This window comes from Dama dama, chromosome 8, assembly GCF_033118175.1.
Source record: "Dama dama isolate Ldn47 chromosome 8, ASM3311817v1, whole genome shotgun sequence".
Taxonomy (NCBI): domain Eukaryota; kingdom Metazoa; phylum Chordata; class Mammalia; order Artiodactyla; family Cervidae; genus Dama; species Dama dama.
Genome location: NC_083688.1, coordinates 54220680 through 54242552, shown reverse-complemented (window position 1 = coordinate 54242552; position 21873 = coordinate 54220680). Strand labels below are relative to the sequence as shown.

At 39.0% G+C, this 21873-nt stretch overlaps 1 protein-coding gene across 4 annotated transcripts in view; it reads left to right on the top strand.

The window, feature by feature from the left end:
• GLS (glutaminase) overlaps window positions 1-21873 on the top strand; it is an 87579-nt gene extending 65706 nt beyond the window's left edge. For 3 of the 4 annotated variants that reach the window (XM_061149126.1, XM_061149131.1, XM_061149132.1), the window contains 4 exons: window positions 15587-15648; window positions 16248-16324; window positions 16416-16479; window positions 19232-21873. In XM_061149126.1, coding sequence (XP_061005109.1) covers window positions 15587-15648; window positions 16248-16324; window positions 16416-16479; window positions 19232-19388 — 360 coding nt within the window. In that variant the 3' untranslated portion in view covers window positions 19389-21873. The remainder of the gene's footprint in view (window positions 1-15586; window positions 15649-16247; window positions 16325-16415; window positions 16480-19231) is intronic. The other variant, XM_061149127.1, reaches the window with a different exon arrangement.

Below are 21873 nucleotides of genomic sequence, written 5' to 3'. Positions count from 1 at the left end.
TCTCCTCTTTTCTGCTACTGTATGTAGGTCCCCCACCAATGTCCAATGTTAGATCCCTTTATATAAATTAATACATAACCTTTAAAATTATTTTTTTGTTCTTCCTATTAAGAACTGATTATCTCGGTATTTATTAGCTTTTGTTTAAATCACGTAACAGAATTAGTTCAAGGTATTTAGTCAACTTAACTTGGCGGAGTAGCTCAGATTTTATATAAACCAACTTTAGCGTTATCTTATTCACTCATGAATTAGTTCTTCATTCAACCAATGTTTGTTTATTGCTTATTATGTCCCAGAAACTGCAAAGTGCTTAAGATAGCCAGCAGTTAATGAAACAAGTATGATCCAGCTCTTGGTGTTCGCAATCTAGAAGGGGATGCAGATATTGAATAAATAATTACTAAAATAATTTAATATAAGTAATTTCTTCATACTGATACATATAATTCTAGTTTATTTTAACTGCTATAAAGAAGGTGAAATGGTATATTCTGTGACACTGTTTTTATATACCCATAACAGACTTTATGAGACAAATACACAATGTAGTTAAAGTATAAGAACATGCACTCCAGTCTTCAACAAAGCTCACCTCTGGGCGGAAAGGAAGTGGATGCAGGAGAAATATCAATAGTTAGCTGTATCTTTAATTTATCTTTTAAAAATACTAATCAAATATGATAGAATAAATGAAAGAAAAGTACAGAGTAGAGTGCTAGGAAAGGGTATAACATGAAAACCTCATTTTACCTGGATGATTCAGTATGGTTGTTTTCCATGAAAGGTGATAGTTAAATTTAGAATGAGTTAGAGGAAGGGTTGTTGTTTAGTCGCTAAGTCAAGTCTGACTCTTCTGCCACCCCATGGACTGTATCTTGTCAGACTCCTCAGTCCATGGGATTTCCCAGGCAAGAATCCTGGAGTGCGTTGTCATTTCTTTCTCCAGGGGATCTTCCTGACTCAGGGACCAAACCCGCATCTCCTGCATTGGCAGGTAGATTCTTTACTGCTGAGCTACCAGGGAAACCCAAGAGAAAGGGTAGAGTAGGATTAATAGGATAGTCTCGTTTTAGAAGGGCCTCAGGACAGAAAGGAGTTTAGCACATTTCAGAAAGTGAAAGTAAGCAAATGTGGTGAGGCGAGGTGAGTGGAGATAGGCCCTAGATGTGTCTTAGAAGATCACATTATGTAGGGTCACCTTTCTCATATTTTAATATGCATCTGAATTGTTAAGTATCCTAATTATAAAGTGGAGATTCCTAAAGTCCAACACCAAAGATTGCTTTTAAAAATCTGCATTGAAAAAAAAAAGTCTGCATTTTTAATTAAGCACCCCAGGTGTTTCTGCTGCAGTTAGTCCTCTGAACACAGTTGGGCAAAAACCTATGTAGGGTTTTATATGCCATTTATATGTAGGGTTATTTTGTTTGTTTGTTTTTATTTTTGATTGGGTCTCAGATAGGTTCATCTTTTTTTTTTTTTAATTTATTTTTATTAGTTGGAGGCTAATTACTTTACAGTATTGTAGTGGTTTTTGCCATACGTTGACATGAATCAGCCTTGGATTTACATGTGTTCACCATCCTGATCCCCCCTCCCACCTCCCTCCTCATCACATCCCTCTGGATCTTCCCAGTGCACCAGCCCTGAGCACTTGTCTCATGCATCCAGCCTGGGCTGGCGATCTGTTTCACACTTGATAATATACATTTTTCAGTGCTATTCTCTCAGATCATCCCACCCTCGCCTTCTCCCACAGAGTCCAAAAGTCTGTTCTATACATCCGTGTCTCCTTTTCTGTCCTGCATATAGGGTTATCGTTACCATCTTTTTAAATTCCATATATATGTATATATAGGGTTTTATATCCATATGGGACTATTGATAGTGCAGTTGGAAACTTTAAGACTTTTTAAAAGAGACGTGACATGACACTGCTCTGTGGAGAATAAATTAGAGGAAGGCAAGAGTTGAAGTTCTGAGCCCAAAATGAGATGTGGTAGTGGTTTAGAATAGGGCATTAGAAGTGAAAAAGGTGGATAACAGGTTTTAGAGATGAAATTGGCAAGCATGTGTTGATAGTATTTGATGGATGAAAAAGATGAGATATCAAATTGACCACCAGGTTTTTAGTAGGAGCAATAGGGAGGATGCTCCTGCTTTTACTGTGATGGAGAAGTGAACTTTGTGAGTACAGAAAGAAATTAATTTTGGTTTTGACAGTTAAGGATCTGTTTGACTCTAGATATCAGGAGGTTGATTAACAGTGGTTTAGACAAATGGGAGTATTTTTCTCATATAACAAGTCTGGGGTAGACAATCCATACTAGTGCCATCAGAAAGGTATGCTCTGCTGCGACCATCCTTAGTGTCTGGATGTTAGACCTCATGCCTACAACCTTATAGTTGCCAGATAGGTGTTCCATTCTTGGTCTCTCTTGTATGGTCAGAGTAGAAGAATAAAGGAAAGAATGATACCTAAATCATGTGAAAAATTTCCCAGAAACTCATATACTCACTGGCCAGACTAGATATAAGGGAATCTAGGGGTCTGTTTTTTAATTAAGACTCATGACTACCCCTAACGAATAAGAGATTCTATTAGTGCATACTGACAGGGTAGGAAATGGATAATGGGTAGGCACTTAGCAGTATGTTAAAGATAACATCTTTTTGGCATGTCTGTATCTGTGAGATAGCCAAGTAATATTGAGTAAGTGTCAGATACAGGTCTCGAATTTAGAAGAGTGGTCTAAGCTGGAGATGGAATTTCGTGAGGGATCAGCCTGGAAGAGTAGATTCAAAGCTGGGGGGAGGTATGTGAGATTGCTCCAGGGGACAGTGAAATGAGAAGGAACCCTAAGGAACTCCCATTTTAAAAGTAGGATAGAGTAGTTCAGTTCAATTCATTTCAGTCACTCAGTCGTGTCCGACTCTGCGACCCCATGGACTGTAGCATGCCAGGCTTCCCTGTCCATCACCAGCTCCTGAAGCCTACCCAGACTCATGTCCATCGCATTGGTGATGCCATCCAACCATCTCAGCTGTTGTCCCCTTCTCCCACCTTCAGTCTTTTTCCAGCATCAGGGTCTTTTCCAGTGAGTCAGTTCTTTGCATCAAGTGGCCAAAGTATTGGAGTTTCAGCTTCAACATCAGTCTTTCCAATGAACACCCATGACTGATCTCCTCTAGGATGGACTGGTTGGATCTTCTTGCAGTCCAAGGGACTCTCAACAGTCTTCTCCAACACCACAATTCAAAAGCATCAATTCTTCGGCACTCAGCTTTCTTCACCATCCAACTCTCATATCCATACATGACTACTGGAAAAACCATAGCCTTGACTAGACAGACCTTTGTTGGCAAAGTAAGGTCTCTGCTTTTTAATAAGCTGTCTAGGTTGATCATAACTTTCCTTCCAAGGAGTAAGCGTCTTTTAATTTCATGGCTGCAGTCACCATCTGCAGTGATTTTGGAGCCCCAAAAAATAAAGTCAGCCACTGTTTTCCCATCTGTTTGCCATGAAGTGATGGGACCGGATGTCATGATCTTAGTTTTCTGAATGTTGAGCTTTAAGCCAACTTTTTCACTGTCCTCTTTCACTTTTATCAAGAGGCTCTTTAGTTCTTCACTTTCTGCCATAAGGGTGGTGTCATCTGCATGTCTGAGGTTATTGATGTTTCTCCCAGCAATCTTGATTCCATCTTGTGCTTCTTGCAGCCCAGCATTTCTCATGATGTACTGTGCATATAAGTTAAATAAGCAGGGTGACATATATAGCCTTGACATACTCTTTTCACAACTTGGAACCAGTCTGTTGTTCCATGTCCAGTTCTAACTGTTGCTTCCTGACCTGCATACAGATTTCTCAGGAGACAGGTCAGGTGGTCTGATATTCCCATCTCTCTAAGAATTTTCCACGGTTTGTTGTGATCCATACAGTCAAAGGCTTTGGCACAGTCAATAAAGCAAAAAAGTAGGTGTGTTTTGGAACTCTCTTGCTTTTTTGATGATCCAGCAGATGTTGGCAATTTGATCTCTGGTTCCTCTGGCTTTTCTAAATCTAGCTTGAACATCTGGAAGTTCACAGTTCACATACTGTTGAAGCCTGGCTTGGAGAATTTTTAGCATTACTTTACTAGTGTGTGAGGTGAGTGTAATTGTGCGGTAGTTTGAACATTCCTTGGCATTACCTTTCTTTGGGATTGGAATGAAAACTGACCTTTCCCAATCCTGTAGCCACTGCTGAGTTTTCCAAATTTGCTGGCATATTGAGTGCAGCACTTTCTTTTTTTTTATTTTTTTTTAATTTTTTATTAGTTGGAAGCTAATTACTTCACAACATTTCAGTGGGTTTTGTCATACATTGATATGAATCAGCCATAGAGTTACACGTATTCCCCATCCCGATCCCCCCTCCCACCTCCCTCTCCACCCGATTCCTCTGGGTCCTCCCAGTGCACCAGGCCCGAGCACTTGGCTCATGCATCCCACCTGGGCTGGTGATCTGTTTCACCATAGATAATATACATGCTGTTCTTTCGAAACATCCCACCCTCACATTCTCCCACAGAGTTCAAAAGTCTGTTCTGTACTTCTGTGTCTCTTTTTCTGTTTTGCATATAGGGTTATCGTTACCATCTTTCTAAATTCCATATACATGTGTTAGTATGCTGTAATGTTCTTTATCTTTCTGGCTTACTTCACTCTGTATAATGGGCTCCAGTTTCATCCATCTCATTAGAACTGATTCAAATGAATTCTTTTTAACGGCCGAGTAATATTCCATGGTGTCTATATACCACAGCTTCCTTATCCATTCATCTACTGATGGGCATCTAGGTTGCTTCCATGTCCTGGCTATTATAAACAGTTGAGTGCAGCACTTTCATAGCATCATCCTTTAGGATTTGAAATGGCTGAAAAGTGGCCAGAGAAGAGAAAATCCAGCATAGTATAGTATCGGAAGTCAAAGAAGGGCAGTAATTCAATAAGGTTTGAACCATCATCTCTATCAAAACCAGTTGAGTGTTAAGATGAGGGTTGTCCATTTACATGGTGTCCTTCCTAATTTTCATTCTTTTGGTGTTAAAATGTCTTTTTATTTAGTAAATGATAATAGTAGATGGTCAGATTGTTTTATTGTTTGCACTCGGACAATAAACTGTTGGTAGCCCATACTGGTGACTTCCTCTTCACCTTTTAAGAATGTTTTATTGGCTTTGAGATTTAAAGGTCAGAGAACTATTTGGAGTAGAGCAGGTTTGGCAGCTGATAAAAAAGATCCAGTAAAGAAGGAAAGTTTGAAGTAGATACGGGAGAGTGGAAAAGGCCAATAAAGTGAGATCCCTGGAAACAGATGGAGCTGTCAGCATAAGTGGTAGATTAGGCTTGTGGAAGGAGGAGCATCTTCTCCAATAAAGCAGGTCATTGAGACACAAGTAGGTAAGTTTGCAGTCATGGTTGGAGGAGGTTGAGAGATTTTCTGTCCATTGGTTTCCATTTTCCTGAGGCATATGAAAGAAGGCTTTCTGCTAAGAGTGAGTTGTGGGCTTGGCATGAGGCCATGAGATTTCAGAGCATGGAGAAGATAGGAAATGTTTGTTTTGGAGAGTGAGAGGGAGAGCTGAGGGAACCATGGTGACGTCAGGATACTATTGAGGCTGGTAGCTGTGGATATATAGTGATGACAGTTTGTTCTGTTGGGCCTCCCACCACACCCCGCATCCTATGGCTGCATCCCAAATTTGGGTTTACAGAATATCAGGCAGGATTTTTAGAGTAATTACCAGAAACTGATTTTAACAGCAGGGTTGGAAATCTACTTTAAACCCCGCCTACATAGAAGGCAAGTTTTTAGGGTCTTTTAGACCTAAAAGATCTTTTTTTTTGTTTGTTTTTAGAATTTGGTTCTATTTAAAGAATTTTCAACTAATATAGATTACACTAACAAGTGAATTCTGGGTATAATTTTGTCATGTCCATCCTCTTTGCTTCACAGAATGAAGTATTACTAATAAGAATTATAAATGTTTTAATATAGGTAAGTGTAAGCAGTCTTATGATAAGGTCTAATTATGTGTATATCTAATGTTACTTTGCTTTAGTATTGAAGATCTTTAAAAAAAATCTTATTCTCCAGGAACTGCTTATATTGTATGCTGGAGGAACATTGTCTCATAACTTGAATAGTAGTCAAAACGTCTGTGAAAGCATTTTGAAAAGTTGAAAGCACTAGAGAAACAGATATTTTTAATGTACCTGTTGTCTGTTGTCTGTAAACACACACGTTGGACTTTTCAAGATAAAAGTGTGAAATGAACATTAAAGAATATAGAGAATTAAATATGACTCTCTGGAGACTGATGAAAATGAGGGGTATTTTTTTCTCTGATAGTGATCAGTAAGAATGTATTGTGGTTGAATAGCTGTAGAATAGTCATGTTTGCATGCACTGGTTGTGGTGGGAGTGGTCAAGGCATGCAAAGGGTGACATGTCCTTCAATTCTAAAGTGAAATAATTCTGTCTCTCTTGCTGCCAAAACTTTGTTTCAATTCTTATCAGAAAGAGAACATTATCTAGGAACTTGTTTGTGTTTCCTTATTTTTAATTTATACCAAACAGTGTAGCATCTTATAATTCCAGTGGCCCTGATCCTGATTTTTTAAAAAGTAATATATACAAGCATTTGGTGAACAGTTTATTTTCCTTTTATTCTCATTCTCTGTTTTTAGTTTCTTTGATTCTTTGGGGTTTTACATATTTGTCTTTTTAGTTAATAATAATTGTAAATAAGCATGACACTTGATCATGCCACAAGTGTGGCACCTTGTTCTCTATCTGAACACTAATGAATGCTAACTAATCTTCGTGGGGTTTTATAAATATTCATTTTTATAAGGGAGGAAGAGACACAGGAAGATTGTGAATATAAATGAAATTCTGATAGTTTTCAATGCAGTGCAAATACTCTTAGGTCTGCGACATGGAAAATGCACTTTGTTCTTCAAAGGCATAGCTGTCTTTGCCCTGCTCATTTCTGTTTTTCTCCTATTTGCTGCTTGCTTCTTAATTAGAGTGCTCTGTCAGCCCACACAAAGATATGTTGTGAGTTACTTTTATACTTGGATATAAAAGGAGGGTTGCTTGTGAGCCCAGTGATATCATTTTAGACCATTCATTGGCATTTACCAGAATAATATGAGCCACTGAGATAAGAAGTTCTTTGCTGCCAGCACTGTCTGTAGCAGTCATACTTGCTCTATTCACATTAACCCAAAACTTATATTTCATTTTTAGAGACTTGAAGAATGAAGATACCTTGTTTTTTTCTTTTTTGGCATTGATATACTAAATTGAATGATTTGTCTTGTTCCCTTATTTTGTCTTCAGTTTAAAAAGTACCTCAATAGAAAATTAGTATCTCTGATTTCTCTATTAAATTGCTCTTTAGTTGCTATTTTCTGATTTTCCATCACAACATATTTTAGTCTTGGTTCCATATTGGTGAGGAAATCTCATCTCAGGTGTTGTCAGGAAATCTCTTGGCCCAGTGAATACTGAGTAGAGGTTGAGAGAACACTGACCTTGGCGTCAGGCAGACTGGGCCTGAGCCCTCATTCTGCCACTTGCCAGCATTATTCCCTTGCCCACGTTCCTTTGAATAATAATAGGACAATAACACTTTAAAGCACTTATTTCAGTCAAAGGAGAGTAGGTGCTACATATTAGCTATTTTGCTATAAATAATACATAATCCCAAGTATTTTGTCTTCATGGGTCATTACATTTCTTTGATATAATTGTGACTTAGTTTAAGTGTAAGTAAAATTATTTCAAATTATTCTCCTCATTGAGAAATTTTGAAAATGGTATGTTAAGAGAGTTTATCACTTGACTGATCAAGAGCAAAAATGCAGTGTTTGGAGCTGCCATTTTGAGGTTATATTTTGTAAGTGAAATTGCTCTCTTTTTTTTTTTTTTTTTAAGAGTAGAATTTGTAGTTTATTCTTCTCTACTAAAATTATGGTATAAGAATCTCCTGCATTTGTATAGAAATTTGAAAATATGGTCAGGAAATTACAGAACTGTTACTCCCATGAAGGATTTTCTCCGATCCTCTGATCCTGTCAATTGGATTAGTTCTGTCTATATATATAGTAACAGTTGTCCCTTGGTGTCCTCGGAGATTGTTTCCAGGATTCCTCCTTGTCCCACTGCAGATACTAAAACCCGAGGATGCCCAAGTCCCTTATAGTCAGCTCTCTGTATCCACATATGCGGAACCCGTGGGTATGGAAGGCCAACTACATATTAATAAATGTGTCTGAATAAGTCATTGGAAAGCTTAGGAACATGTGGCCGCATACTCAGCCTATAATTTTATTTTACACGTGCATGTGAATGTTAAGTAAACTCAGCAGTAAGGGAAAGAGAATATCTTTGATCACATACATGTTGTAATGGTTTATATTTCTGCCCTCATCAGCAAGTGATTAATTTACATTTGCTGGAAACTTAAAGTTTTTCTTCAACTACACTATATAGCAGGCTTGTATTTTTAAACCTCACCTTAAAAATATTTATGAAAGAAGGCTGAAAATTTATTTTCATTTAGAGGCTATAAAAGGCCAAGTTTGAAGTAAACGTTTAAAACAAAACTGGGTGTGGAGTGATGATGGTTTATTTAACAGATGGAGAAGAGTGTCTGTTCCACAGCAACAGATACTGTAGTGAGCTAGAAACAAGAGAGCAGCTTACATCAAACCGAACGTGGTAGCAACAGAAGGATTGATTTTCGGCTACCTGCTTTTTTCATTAAAGCCTTTCCAAAAGGGTGAATTTGGATCACTAGACAGAGACTAGTGATTAAAAAAAAAAAAAAAAAAAGGCAAGGTTAAACCACAGTTTTTGCAGTTGGTGATAGAATTGGAAATAAAACACTTGGAATAAAGTGTCACGCCAGGGTTACCAGCCTTCCCTCCCTCCCTCATCATCTCCTTTCCCATCTCTGCTCCTGCCCTTCGTGTTTCCTCCCTTCTTTGCAGTATTTAGCAAAGAATCTTTATGGATTAAAGCTGAGTTGCTGATTAGTCTCTTAGTTGACTTCGGTCCTTTGGATAACAGTCTGTGTGTAGGGGTTCACATTACCATGGTCTACTTGTACACAGTTGAGAATGTATCCCAGCTACATTACTAATTCATGTGCTATATGGCCGTGAGCCAAGGCCTTTAACCTCAGTGCTAGTAATAAATACCAGTTTATCTATAATATTTTACGAACCAGCCCATCAGAGATGTTTGAAAAGAATTATAATTTTTTAAATATTTACTTTTTCAAGGTCATTCACTATATAAATACAAAGTAATATGCTTATATAATTCTCTTAATTGCTACTTATACAGAATCAGGGTATTTGGAAGACACAAAAGCCAGACAATTCAGCTTTTAAATAGGCTCAAAATAAATAGGAGGATGATAGGACTGAAGAGAGGAATGTTATGTTTTAGGCTTGTAAAATTGATAGAATCTATAACCGCTTCTAGCTTTTTTAGGAAAATGTATGATTTTGATATGCCAAGCATGCCTGTGTTAAATGAACTCATGTGAACCGTAACATTTTTGTTCCACTCTTGTCATAACTTTGTACGAATAAACTAAGAAGGTTGTCTGGTTCTGGCAGGTTCTGAGAAAGGATATTTGGTAAGGAAAATGTAGTAGTACTGGAAAGTCTGCAATATGAAAGGAGAACTTAACATTTAATTTCTAAATTTTTAGTGGCTGCCTGCCCAAGTGAAGTTCTTTTTACTAGGGGGAGGCATATATGAAACAGCCCTTGATTTATATAGACTAGTGTTGTGCTGTATAAGCTGTTTCTTTGTACTGAAGAATGATTTGTCAAAGAACAGGTTCCATGCCTCTGGCAGTTACTGTTAGTTAATTCACTGTTTTCTGAACCCTGGCCTTCTTGACAGGTATTTTAAAATTTACATAACTCAGGTATCCATTGGGAAATTGGAATGAGGATTGATCAGTAGTTAGCACACATGCATCCTTCACAGCAGTTGGCTTAGAGTTGGATGAGTCATAGGATGTCCTCCTCCTCTAGTTTGGTTTGTCACAGTAGTCATTCCTGAGTATGTCCGTTTGAGGAGAATTCATGGAATGCTTTTAACAGATCATGAAGTGGACTGTCCCTAAGGGAAATAACGTTCCATCTGCTGTCTCAATACAGTTAAGCTGTTCCATTTTCTTTCTTGTCATTCTACTCATACCTCATTTATGCAAACCTTAAAAATATAGGTGATTATTTGCTAGAGTAAAGAAGTGTTTGTACTTCCAATTTTAATTGGTGTCCACTGTGCCTTCTAGTGTTTTTCTGTCTTGGAGTGAATGACACTTGTGTTATATTTCCCTCTGAGCTGAAACATGCTTGTGAATAAAGTGTTAGTAGCATACCCTCAAGAAACTGATTATACTCTAAAATCAGCCTTTCTTGGGCCTTATTAATGAGGAATTTTCAGGAATTCCCTGGTGGTCCAGTGGTTAGGACTCTGCATTTCCACTGCAGAGGACAAGGGTTCAATCCCTGGTCAGAAAACTAAGAACCCTCAAGCCATGCAGCACAGCCAGATTTAAAAATAAAATAAATTTTCTTTTAGCATTTTGGAAATATTAAATAAGTGAATAAGTGGTACATATTACATAAATAAAATATCATCAAACTTGCTTGGTCTAAATTCAGAATTTTAAAAAGGGATGTGGTTCATGCAAACAGTCACTGAAATACATCAGGGGTTTTTTGCTTAGGATAATAAATTTTAAAGAATAAGAACAATGTGTAGTTAGCATATCAACGGTATGCTCATTGGAATTTTGGATTACTCTTGAGTAGTGGGAGAGATGAGAAACACAAATACACTATATGTGGTAGTGCCATGGTGAGGCAGATATAACGGAAAGAGATGACTTCTGATTTAAGAAATTGGCATAGATCTTACAGAGAAGGGGTTAAGAATAACACTGCGGTGAGAAATGGGTGGAGAAAAGATGCTTTCAGGAAATTAGTGTGTATGTCAATACTGTAGTTTAGTAGGAGCAGAGGTATCTAACTGATGATGATTACTCCTTGGCACATGCTGTCAAAGCTCTGTGTGGGTAACCAGCAACAAGCTACATGGGTAGTAGATGCTAGATGGGATGCTTGGCGAAGGGGCTTTCAAGCTAGCCCTTGAAGAAAAGGAAGGATTTGATTAGAAATCTCGATGTTCCAATGAAAGGGGCATAGGCATAAGATAGAAACCAAGGTAGTAAGATAGACCAGTTTTACTCTGTTGAGTTTGAGAGAGACAAAGCCAGCTACGCTGAAGAATCTTGAATGCAAGGCTAATGAACTTAAAATTATCAGGAATGATTTGGGAACTTCTTTTAATACTCCCTTGGCTGAGAAACATTTAGTGATCACAGCAATATTTTGAGAAGATGATTGGACATATGTGGGCAAGTTTTGGAGGGCGAAAGGACTAGAAGCAGAGGCACCAGCTGGGAGGACTACATAAATGCGCTGATATTTAAGAAGGAAAAGTCAAGGAGGTAGGAGAATCAGTAATGATTACAACCTAATCAAAATGGTGGTAGCGATCTGTGTATTTGCTTTGGGAGAGAATATTAGTCGGTCAACACTTTTTTAATTGAAATACAATTGACATATAGCATTGGGTAAGTTTAACTCACACAGTGTGTTGATTTGAGTCAAATGAGTACTTACGTGTAATAGGCACTGGGCTATGAGAAAGGCAAAATACGGGGTCTCTGCCCAGATGGACCTTTTGTTTAGTGAGGGAGACAAGAAACCTGTGTGTGTGCATGTGTGTGAGAAAATAAGTCCTCTGAAGAGAGAAGCAAGGTTAGGGATAAGGAGTGATGAAAAAAGAGGGCAGTGTTTTAGGGTGGGTGAGAGAACATTTGAGTAGAGACCTGAGTGAAGTGAGGAGTGGAGACTTCTCACCATCTGGGGAAAGAGTGTCCCCGGCAGCAGCACTGCACATGTAGGCCTGAGCACCCCTAGGACCAGCAAGAAGCCTGCCTGGCTGGAGACAGCTGCAAGGGGCAGCGCTGTAGGGAACGAGATGCACAGTGTAACCAGGGAGCAGGGCATTTAGTGTCCTGAAAGCCATGCTAGAGAGTTTGGATTTTATTCCCGGTTTGATGGAAAGTCACTGGGAGTGCCATGTGTGCTTTCAAAAGATCCCTGTGGCAGCCAAGTTGAACATGTGGAAACAGGAGGCAGTCCTCCAGGTGAGAGAAGGTGGTGACTCAGAGCCGAGGGTGATAGTAATGGAGGTGGTGGGAGTCCAAATATAGTTTGGAGGTGGAGCAAAATTATTTGAGCTAGGTGTGGCTTATGTGAAGTAGAATCCAGGAATACCCACAGAGTTTGTGTAGTTGGTTTGTGGAAGTTAGAGAAAGCTAGTTCTGCCTCTTGGTGTAAGCAGACCCTCAGCACGTTTGTGTGAGGAGGACTCCCTTCCTCCCATAGACACCTGGGCACTGGGCCCCACAGCTAGGGGAAAGGAGCACGGACTGAGTACCCTTGCTTGGCGAGGCATACTTGTGGGGGGCTCAGGCCATGCTATCCAGTGCAGCAGCCCTGAATCATGACTGTTTCTGGCCTGAGCAACTGGGTGAATTGTAGTATCATCGGAGGGACTCGGGAAGAGAAGCTGACTTGAGGTGAGGGAAAGTGGTGGAAATCAAGTTCTATCTTTAGCTGAAGTCTGAGATGCATATTAAACATCCTAGAGGCAATGTCAAGTAGACAGATGGATGTGGACTTTTGGAAGCCAGGTAAGGAGTCATCAGGGATACAGACAGGTTTGCTGTTTTTGTGTTTTGAAATGACAGCATAACAAGCAAGTGGAGCTCTAGAACCCAGGTTTGAGAACAAAGATTTAATTAAAGATGCAGACTGGGAAGTCATCCTGCCCACAGGGATATATGAAACATTTGAGGAAAATTATATTGAAAAACAAGAAGGTGGAGACCACTTTTGGAGTGTTACCAGGCAGTGAAAAATGGGAAATGACTGCAGAGCGGCCAGCATGGGGGAGAACCTGGTAATCAGCCTGCTGGAAGACAAGGAGTGAGGGCGGGGCGTGTTGGAGCGATCAGAAAAATTCCAGGCTGAGGGAGGCTGCTAAAGCTTGAGAGTACTACTGAGAGGGAATAGTGGGTGTGAAGGTAATTTGCAGGGAATTAAAAATATACTTTCAGAAAATATGAACTGAAAGGAGGTAACAGTGGGTTGTATATTGGTTTTTCAAAATAGGATGGTCGTGTCTGATTAAGGCAAAGATAAGGGAACCAGTGAAGGAGGGACAGAAGAGAGCATAGATACTCAGCCAGTATTTTGCACAACAGAGGAAGGAGAGGTGAAAACAATTTATCGTCTTAATAAAGTTGTGGTTAGGGTCATCTGTTATGGGGTCACCATTGGTATTAAAGATCTGAAGAAAGTATGAAAGGGAACCAACTAATAAGGGGGAAAAAATTGTCAAGCAGCGATGAAAGACTGGTTGGAAATGATGGAGAATCATTTGTAATAGTCTGTCGTGTTTTTCTGTGGGCCCAAGAGCACGAGGGAGTTGAGAATTACAAGTTGATTAAGAAAGAAGGGCGCCTGGAGCAGCGGCTCATGACCTGTAGGCGTGCATATCAGAAGCAGCCGGAAACTTTCAAATTATACAGATTGAGGTGTGGGAATAGGATGGTTGCAATGGGAAGAGAGATGCTTACATATACTTTTAAAACATTCTGGGTGATTCTCTTAAACTCCTATCCTCTCTCCACCACGCACCACCCCGCCCCCCCCCCCCCCCCAAACACACACACATTTGAAAACAGTTCTGGACTTGATGTTAGTACGTTGACATGGTGCAAGCTGGGTAGGAGCAGTAAAGAGTAGCTGGAAGGGAAGCAAATAGACTGAAAGAGTTAAGAGTAAGGTTTTCTGGAATGATCTTAATAACAGTAACTACTAGTAAAATTTACAGGTGGGGTGTGCTCAGCTGGTTAAGTTCCTGTTCTGCAGAACTTCACAGAGCTTTTCATATGCACATGAATCTCTAAGAAGGAATTTAGTATTTTAAGAAAATAGCTAACCAAGGAACCCTTTTTTTCATGGTACCTTTGGACTAGTTTCTACTTGAAAACATTTTGAAATTGCTGAATTAGAGAAGTCCTGCGATAGTTCGTTCTAGTTTAATTAAGAGTTCACAGGTTGTGGGAAAGGGAAGCTGTAGTGGAAAGGTAACCTGTCCAGGTTAAAATCTAGAAAACACAGCTCCCAGGGTATGGAATCGCTGGGTTACTTCCCATTCCAGCAGGTCAACTGTTTTCTACCATTGAGTCCAGTGTCAGTTGGATCATCTGTATGAATGTTGAAGTTGCAAAGTTTAAAAGTGGGGATTTATGAACTATTTACAAACAGTATACATTTAATACTTAGGTTTCTCAAAAACAGTATTGGATAAAGTCTTTATGAAAGAGACCAAAATCCAATGGCCTTTTAGGGTAACTAGCCTTTCCCTTAATTAATGACAAGAAAGTGTATAATATTTACACGTCTTCCCCATCCCAATCCCCGCTCCCACCTTCCTCTCCACCCGATTCCTCGCGAAACATCCCACCCTCGCCTTCTCCCAGAGAGTTCAAAAGTCTGTTCTGTATTTCTGTGTCTCTTTTTCTGTTTTGGGATGGGGAAGACGTGTAAATCCATGGCTGATTCATATCAATGTATGACAAAACCCACTGAAATGTTGTGAAGTAATTAGCCTCCAACTAATAAAAAAATTAAAAAAAAAAAAAAGAACTGGGAATCTAAAATGGAAAAAAAAAAAAAAAAAGTGTATAATATTAAAAGAAGATACACTTTGATGTCTAGGAGCACTCCGTGTCAGTGACTTAGTAATTTGGGAATTTATCCACCTTTTGGGCTGAGGCAGAATCACAGGCTTTGGGAATGCTGCCCTGCCCCTATTTGTACTGCTTGGGCATTGAACTGAATACTACCTTTCCAGGGAAGTCCTATTCTTACAGTTTGAGATGATTAATACCAATTGTTGTCTCTAAAGATTTCCAAAGAAACCAGTGATTGGTGAGGACAGGGATTGTTGGCAGGAATTAGACATTTATATAGCATGACTTAGTTTTTAACAATGATGTGATAGGAATTTTAGAGTATACAAGTCAGCTCCCAGCACTGAGACATACTAAATGAAAAAGGTTCCAGTTTTCAGTTGTCCCAATTGTATGTTTTCCAGGTCACAAGCTTCCATTCTGTTGTGCCAATGATAGCATTCCATTCTTTCCCTCATGTATCTTTAATGTTGGACTTCCCCTCATAATCCTCTATGAAAAAAGAAAACACATGTGCCTTCTTTTTGCTTACAGCAGTATCCTTGTGATAAATTTGTGTGACCCCACTGAAGTGTTCAAAGCACGTGGAAATCACTTACTGGTGACAGTTGTGCATTCTACGTATTGATTTTCCTCTGGATGCCTGAACTCTCTTTTCTTCACAGGTAAAGTCAGTGATAAACCTTTTGTTTGCTGCATATACTGGAGATGTGTCTGCACTTCGAAGGTATGTTAACAGGGTAGCATATGGTTTATAGATGTTTATGAAATTGCTTCTGGGGAGAGGGCCATTTTAAAGCTAAGTGAAGTTTCACTTACATTTCCCTCTAATAATAATAATCCAAACAAAGTTATATTAAGTTTCCCCTTCCAGTGCCTTAGTCTTGCTGTAGTCTCCTTCCTAGAAATGTCCAGTCCTCTGTTTTCCCAAGTGTAACTGTTCAATCTGGCCGATTGGTATTAGTGTTTTACTGGAATTGGACAATACCTTCTCAATCCCCACCTCCCCATCATCACTCTCCATCTTTGGAGGTGAGTGAGGTGGGCAAATAGGAACACTTGATGATCTGCAGATCCCCAGGCTGGAAAGGTCACAGAGGACTATAAACTTCAGATGGTAAATGTTTCCTCTTACCCAAAAAGAGCAAAAGCTAAAGAAGAGCGGTGAGGTGGCATTTACCTAAGGCATCAATGTACTAGTTGAACAGGGTCTCCATTAGTGAGCCTAGTGAAGGATGACACCTTTCTCACAGGACCTTCAGTTGAACTGATGGAGGAAATGTTAGAGGCGAATTAATATAAACAGCTATGCTTACAAATTTTCAGGTTTGCTTTGTCAGCCATGGACATGGAACAGCGAGACTATGATTCTAGAACGGCACTCCACGTAGCTGCTGCAGAGGGTAATATATGAACCACTCGTTTATTTATTTATTTTTTTCAAACTTAGTTTCTACTTAACCCTAAAACCTGCTTGATTTACTTTGGCTGTAGGTCATGTTGAAGTTGTTAAATTTCTCCTGGAAGCCTGCAAAGTAAATCCTTTCCCCAAGGACAGGTGAGCCCTCATGTTACTTTCTAACATGTAGTTGGCAGACCAGGCTTTTTAATCATACAGGGCTATAATAGTTAAATGATGGGTGTATTTAAACCCACATTGTATATGTTGGAGATGAACTTGCTTTGAAGCCTTATAAAGGGAACAAACAAAACCTTGTTGCTATTCAGTAGATCATTCTTTCTCCTAGATCCTCTTGTTTACCTAAGGGAGTTCTCTTAGAGTTATCTTGGTTAGTCTGTCAGTGAGTATATTGTGTGAGAAAACAAGTCTTGGTGTTTGTTAAGATGAAATAGGAATTTTGTCCTCGTGGGGCTTTTGCCTACCCCAGGCAGACAAGATAAACATTTGCAGGAGTATATTAAAATGTGTAAGGAGATTACTGTTCTAGAACTCTATTGGAGTTTGTTGAAATTCCTGGATTTGGTTGGAGTCAGTTTTAGAAAGCTTCATGGAAGTTGAATTTTAACCAGTGCTCTGGGAAAGAGATGAGATTTGAGGGCACAGAAGGAAGAGAGGGGTGGTCTATCTAGAGTGGAGAGATCAGCCTGGAATCTGTTCTGCTCCTCTCCTCTTCCTTCTGGTCCACATGGCAACTTGACATTCATTCTGCAGTAAATCCTGTTCAGAAGGTGGATGGCCGGGAGAGGGTTATGAGTGCAGCTTAGGTACATACACAAGCTCGAAGTAAACCCTGCACTGATACACTGGCATGTTATATAACTGGAGTTACATAACTGGGTGAGTCAGTGAGTAAGGAGAATAAAGGCCTAGAAGAATGGAAAAAAATATTTGGTGCGAGAGGTTTGATACGTGATTAGGAGTTTGGATTGGATCTTTGAGGACTATATGAAGTAACTTTGGAGCAAGTTGATTATTTTCTAGCTATTAGATCTTTCTGTTTCAGTAAAGTTTTACTATTTTTCAAATCAGTGGTTTGGGTTTTATTAGTTCAGCTTGCAGGAAATGCAGGAAAGTTATAACATCAGTGTCTGAGAACTGTTAGCAATTTGGTAAGTGTGGTAACTCTCTGATTACCACAATCATGATCTTTATTGGTAATATTCTTAAAACCTCATGTTCGGGAGACAGTTCTCCCGTTTATCCCCAAATGTAATGTCCACACCAGCTCTTTTTCCAGAGCAAGGAACTGAAGAGGGTGTTTTCTCCTTGCTCCCAGTGTTTATAATCCCAAGTAAAACACTGTTTAACACAGGCTAGAAATATTTACTATGCCTTGCATGTTTAAGAATCAAAATGTTTTGTTTTGGTTTTTGCCCTAAATCGACCTCTAGGAATGTGAAAGTAGAAGCACCCATCTGAGAGGCAAAACTTAGCTCAGTAACTAACGTGGTAACTGGTTATTCAACGTTTTGAGAATGTAAGCTAGACGAACACATCTTTGTTTTTCTATTTCATAGAATCAGTATCACCTCAAATTGGTAAAACAGGCTTGAGCAAATTTTGTGTATAGAGTTGATATTTTGCATTACTTCATGGAAAACAAGAGTCTTTAAAAAAAAAAAAAAGAGGTAACAGTTTTCCCAGAAAGACAGGTAATTATATGCTGTAGATGATTGAAAAGTTACCCCATCTCCCAGTTTCAGATCACTGACTCCCTAACTTAATGAAGGCTAATGTAAAAGTAAAAGGCAACTTAATTAAGCAGTTTTTTGAGAAGCACGTTTGTGTTAAATGTTACTTACATATAAAAGGTTACTTACCTGATTTGCAAAATTAAGAACAGGCTACCAAACTATTCAAAAATATTTTTAAAAGAGATTACTTAAAAAACTTTTAGTTCTACATTGGGACCCCACTGAGAAGGTAAAAGGTTAAGAACAAAGAAAGAAGGAAAAGCAGAAGCTTGTGAGAGTAGCATGTGAAAAAATGGAATCAGAGAGCCTAACAGCCACGGAGAAGTTAAGTGACCTAATAGGGAGAGGATGGAAGAGAAGCTTAATAGTTTGTGAGGAACTGGGGAGGTAATTATCATGCTCTGTCATTTACTTGGGTTGTTACAGTTATACAGTGTTGACTCCTCTTCCAAAAGGCTAATTAGCAGATGAACCACTGCTGGCAGCTCTTCCTTTCTCATCTTCAGTAGTCGTCATCTACAGGGCTCTAAAGAGCACAGCCCAGAAGCACACTTCCGGTGGAATGAGTAGCTCTTCTGGTTGTGGAGTGGGTCCAGTTGAGTCCCTAAAGTCCCATCCTTACCAGAGATGATGAAAATGTCAGTTCCTCTGAGGCCAGTCTTGCTCCTCCAATGTATATTTGAGCTCTGATAAGACCATGGTTATTTCCAGGCTTTGGAGATTCACTGTGATTTTACATTGACAGGAACACAAATTTTCTATCAAAGGCTAGGGTGATGGATGTTACACAGCTGAGTTTTCTTTGCACATTGTATTTAAAGAGTGATTCCTTAGGCTTTTCATGAAGGTAAAATTCAGGAATAGTAGAGGAATCTCTCTTACCTGTCAACACTAGAATTTCCCCTCCATAAGCACTTAGTATGAATAAGACCCTTTTGCAGAAGATGGTTTTCTCTTCCTCCCCATATCCCAACTTGTCTCTGAGATCACTTTTTGGATTATAAATCTCTTTCTGCATTTTTTTCAATATTACTTGTAATACTGTGTAAATAGCTAAATTTGAATGGCCCTTTAACCTGCATTTAAAATCTAAGATTATCATCTTTGTACAGAAATTCCCTATTGACCCTGTCTGTGCTGTGCTACTTGTTTAGGTGGAATAACACTCCCATGGACGAGGCGCTGCACTTTGGGCACCACGACGTATTTAAAATCCTGCAGGAATACCAAGTCCAGTACACGCCTCAAGGAGATTCCGACAATGGAAAGGAGAATCAAACGGTCCATAAGAATCTCGATGGACTGTTATAATAGTCTTAAGCCCAAGATTTAAATCACTTACCTATGTAATTGTGGAAAATGATTATGAAGAACGTGTGTTTTCCTATCTGGTAGTGATGTATATTTTACAACATTGGTCATTTCAGTGTTACTGGAGTTTCTTCATTGTGCGCACAGGACAAATCTGATCTCTTTGGGAAAAAATAGAAATAAAACAATCTCCCTACATAATGTGAGCAATATTTACCTCGTGCATTGTATAATTTGATGTAAAAGATACATTTATCAATGCTAGCTTTACTGTGTGGTCTTCATGATATTTGTGTATTTTGTGAATTTTACAGTTTATGGTGATGATCTACTGATATGCATTTATAAATTAAACTCTATTGTACAGTTTGTCCGAATGGGTCAAGGCTACCTTTAGGCAAGACAGTGTAATTTTCATGACTTCAAATACAGATTTAGTTTGAGTGAACAACTATATGCACTTATGGTTATGAGTTTAAAATGTCCCCCATCACCCTAGCTTCATGATGTGACTCTCAAAATTATAATAGTTAACAACTGTTAGTAGGATAGACCAGTTCTGATTAGACTTTATCAGGGAATCTGTTTAAGGTATGTTTGGTGACCAAAACATATGTGTGAATGTAGTTAAAATATTTTGGAAAGAATTTCCTTTTTCTATATCCCCTCAGACCAGTTTCTTTTCCAGACGTTTAGCTTTTTGCCTTTCCTTTAGCTGGGAAAGTGGGTGCTGGCATACTATGCAGTTTTCCTGTTTTCCACAATAAAACAGAAAATGCCTCCTGTATCTGGCATCTGAGCTGTAACTATGCCATTTGTCTACAGGAGATGAACCAGAGACAAATTACTAAGCTAAATACAAATTAGTCCAATTCATCAGCCAATATAAGGAAGGGATGTGCTCCAACAGCTCTTTAAGAAGATATTTTTCAGCTTTCAGGATAAATTCAGATGTGCCCTAAGCTACCAAAGTTATTATGAAGGTATGGGAACTGCTACAAATAACTTTTAAAACCTGTCATTAAAAGTCTGCATCAAGGTATCTATTCTGTTTAGGGGATCACTAGATCGCTCCTGTTTGCTCCTGTTTTTCTACTGTATATTTTTGGTGGACTTTACAGTTCAATAATAAGAAAAGGCTATTTAAAATCAAAATCCATCATTTGTCTTGGGGAGAAACTGCACATATACATTATCCTATCATACCTCAGAGGTATAAAAGGGTATGTTAATGAGGATTTCTGAAATTAAATACACACACACAAATGGACTTCTGAAGCTGTGTTTAGTGAAGTGAGCAGAATCCTCAGCTACGTGAATGCTGGCTGTTATGTTAATATAACAAATCCCTTTTTCTTCCCCTTTCTGTCAGCACACACTGCTGCTTCCAGGCTATATCATGCCCAGTGTCTCCAATCCCACTCCAGCGGCCTCCAAATGTTTCAATTACTGCTCCCAGTCTAATCAGTAACTTCTGCCATTGTCCCCTTATTGCCTAGGCAGCACCTCGGCAGGTGGAACATGGCGAGTGTTCCTTAACAGAGCTGCATCAGGCACGATGCCACTGTCAAGTTTGTGCTTCTGTGTGGAGTATGGTGGGTGGGCGTTCCTGCCCCATGGGTCTATCAGACACGTAGACAGGTAGTATTTGTAAAATGCTGCAGAGGGACAGCATTATTCCCAAAGATATCATGGGGTAGACACTCTGTAATTGAAATGATTTGAAATAATTGCTCCAACAGCAGCCTGCTCTGTGTGATTTAAATGAAACATTAAGATAGTTCAGTTACGTGACTTGAAGACTGCCAATGATTTTGAGAATTTTTGTTCTGTTACTTGGGAACAAAGCGTTTTCATCTTTTCTCAGATCAAGACTATTCTGTGCAATCTTTGTGGTTTAGTTAAATGTGCCCTTATTTACCCATGATGTTATTTATGACTGTAGACTGGGTCTTGCTCTGCTATTTGCTATTGGCTGGTAATAATAATGAACACGTTTCACTTAAATGCTTTTAACTCTGCTGTTAACTGCTGCCATCAGTATGCTCCAAAGATCTTTTTATTCTGGCTTTAGGATCATATGTGCTTTTTCAGTACCACAGAGCTCTATATGGTGGTGTTTCTTTAAAGCTTGTATACACTGTTGTTTTTGCTGGTCTCCGTTCTAATGATCTCATCTCTTGAGTGTAATGTGCTGTACCCCACTGCTGCCCATCCTGCCCTTCAGCTGCAGAACTAGATCAGCTATTGACCATTTGATGCTGTTATCTGCCTGGCAGGAATTGAATGACCTGATGCTGGATTTAGGTTCTTTCTGGGGATTGTACAGTTATGAATGTATTTGCTTCCAGAACCTCCCAAAGTGAATCTAATCTTAAAACTGTAAGTTGTAAGTATTCTGAAATTGGAAAATATTTATTTTAATTGAAATCAGGTAGTGTTGCTTTTTACAGCTTAATAAATACATGTATCAAAAAACCAAAAA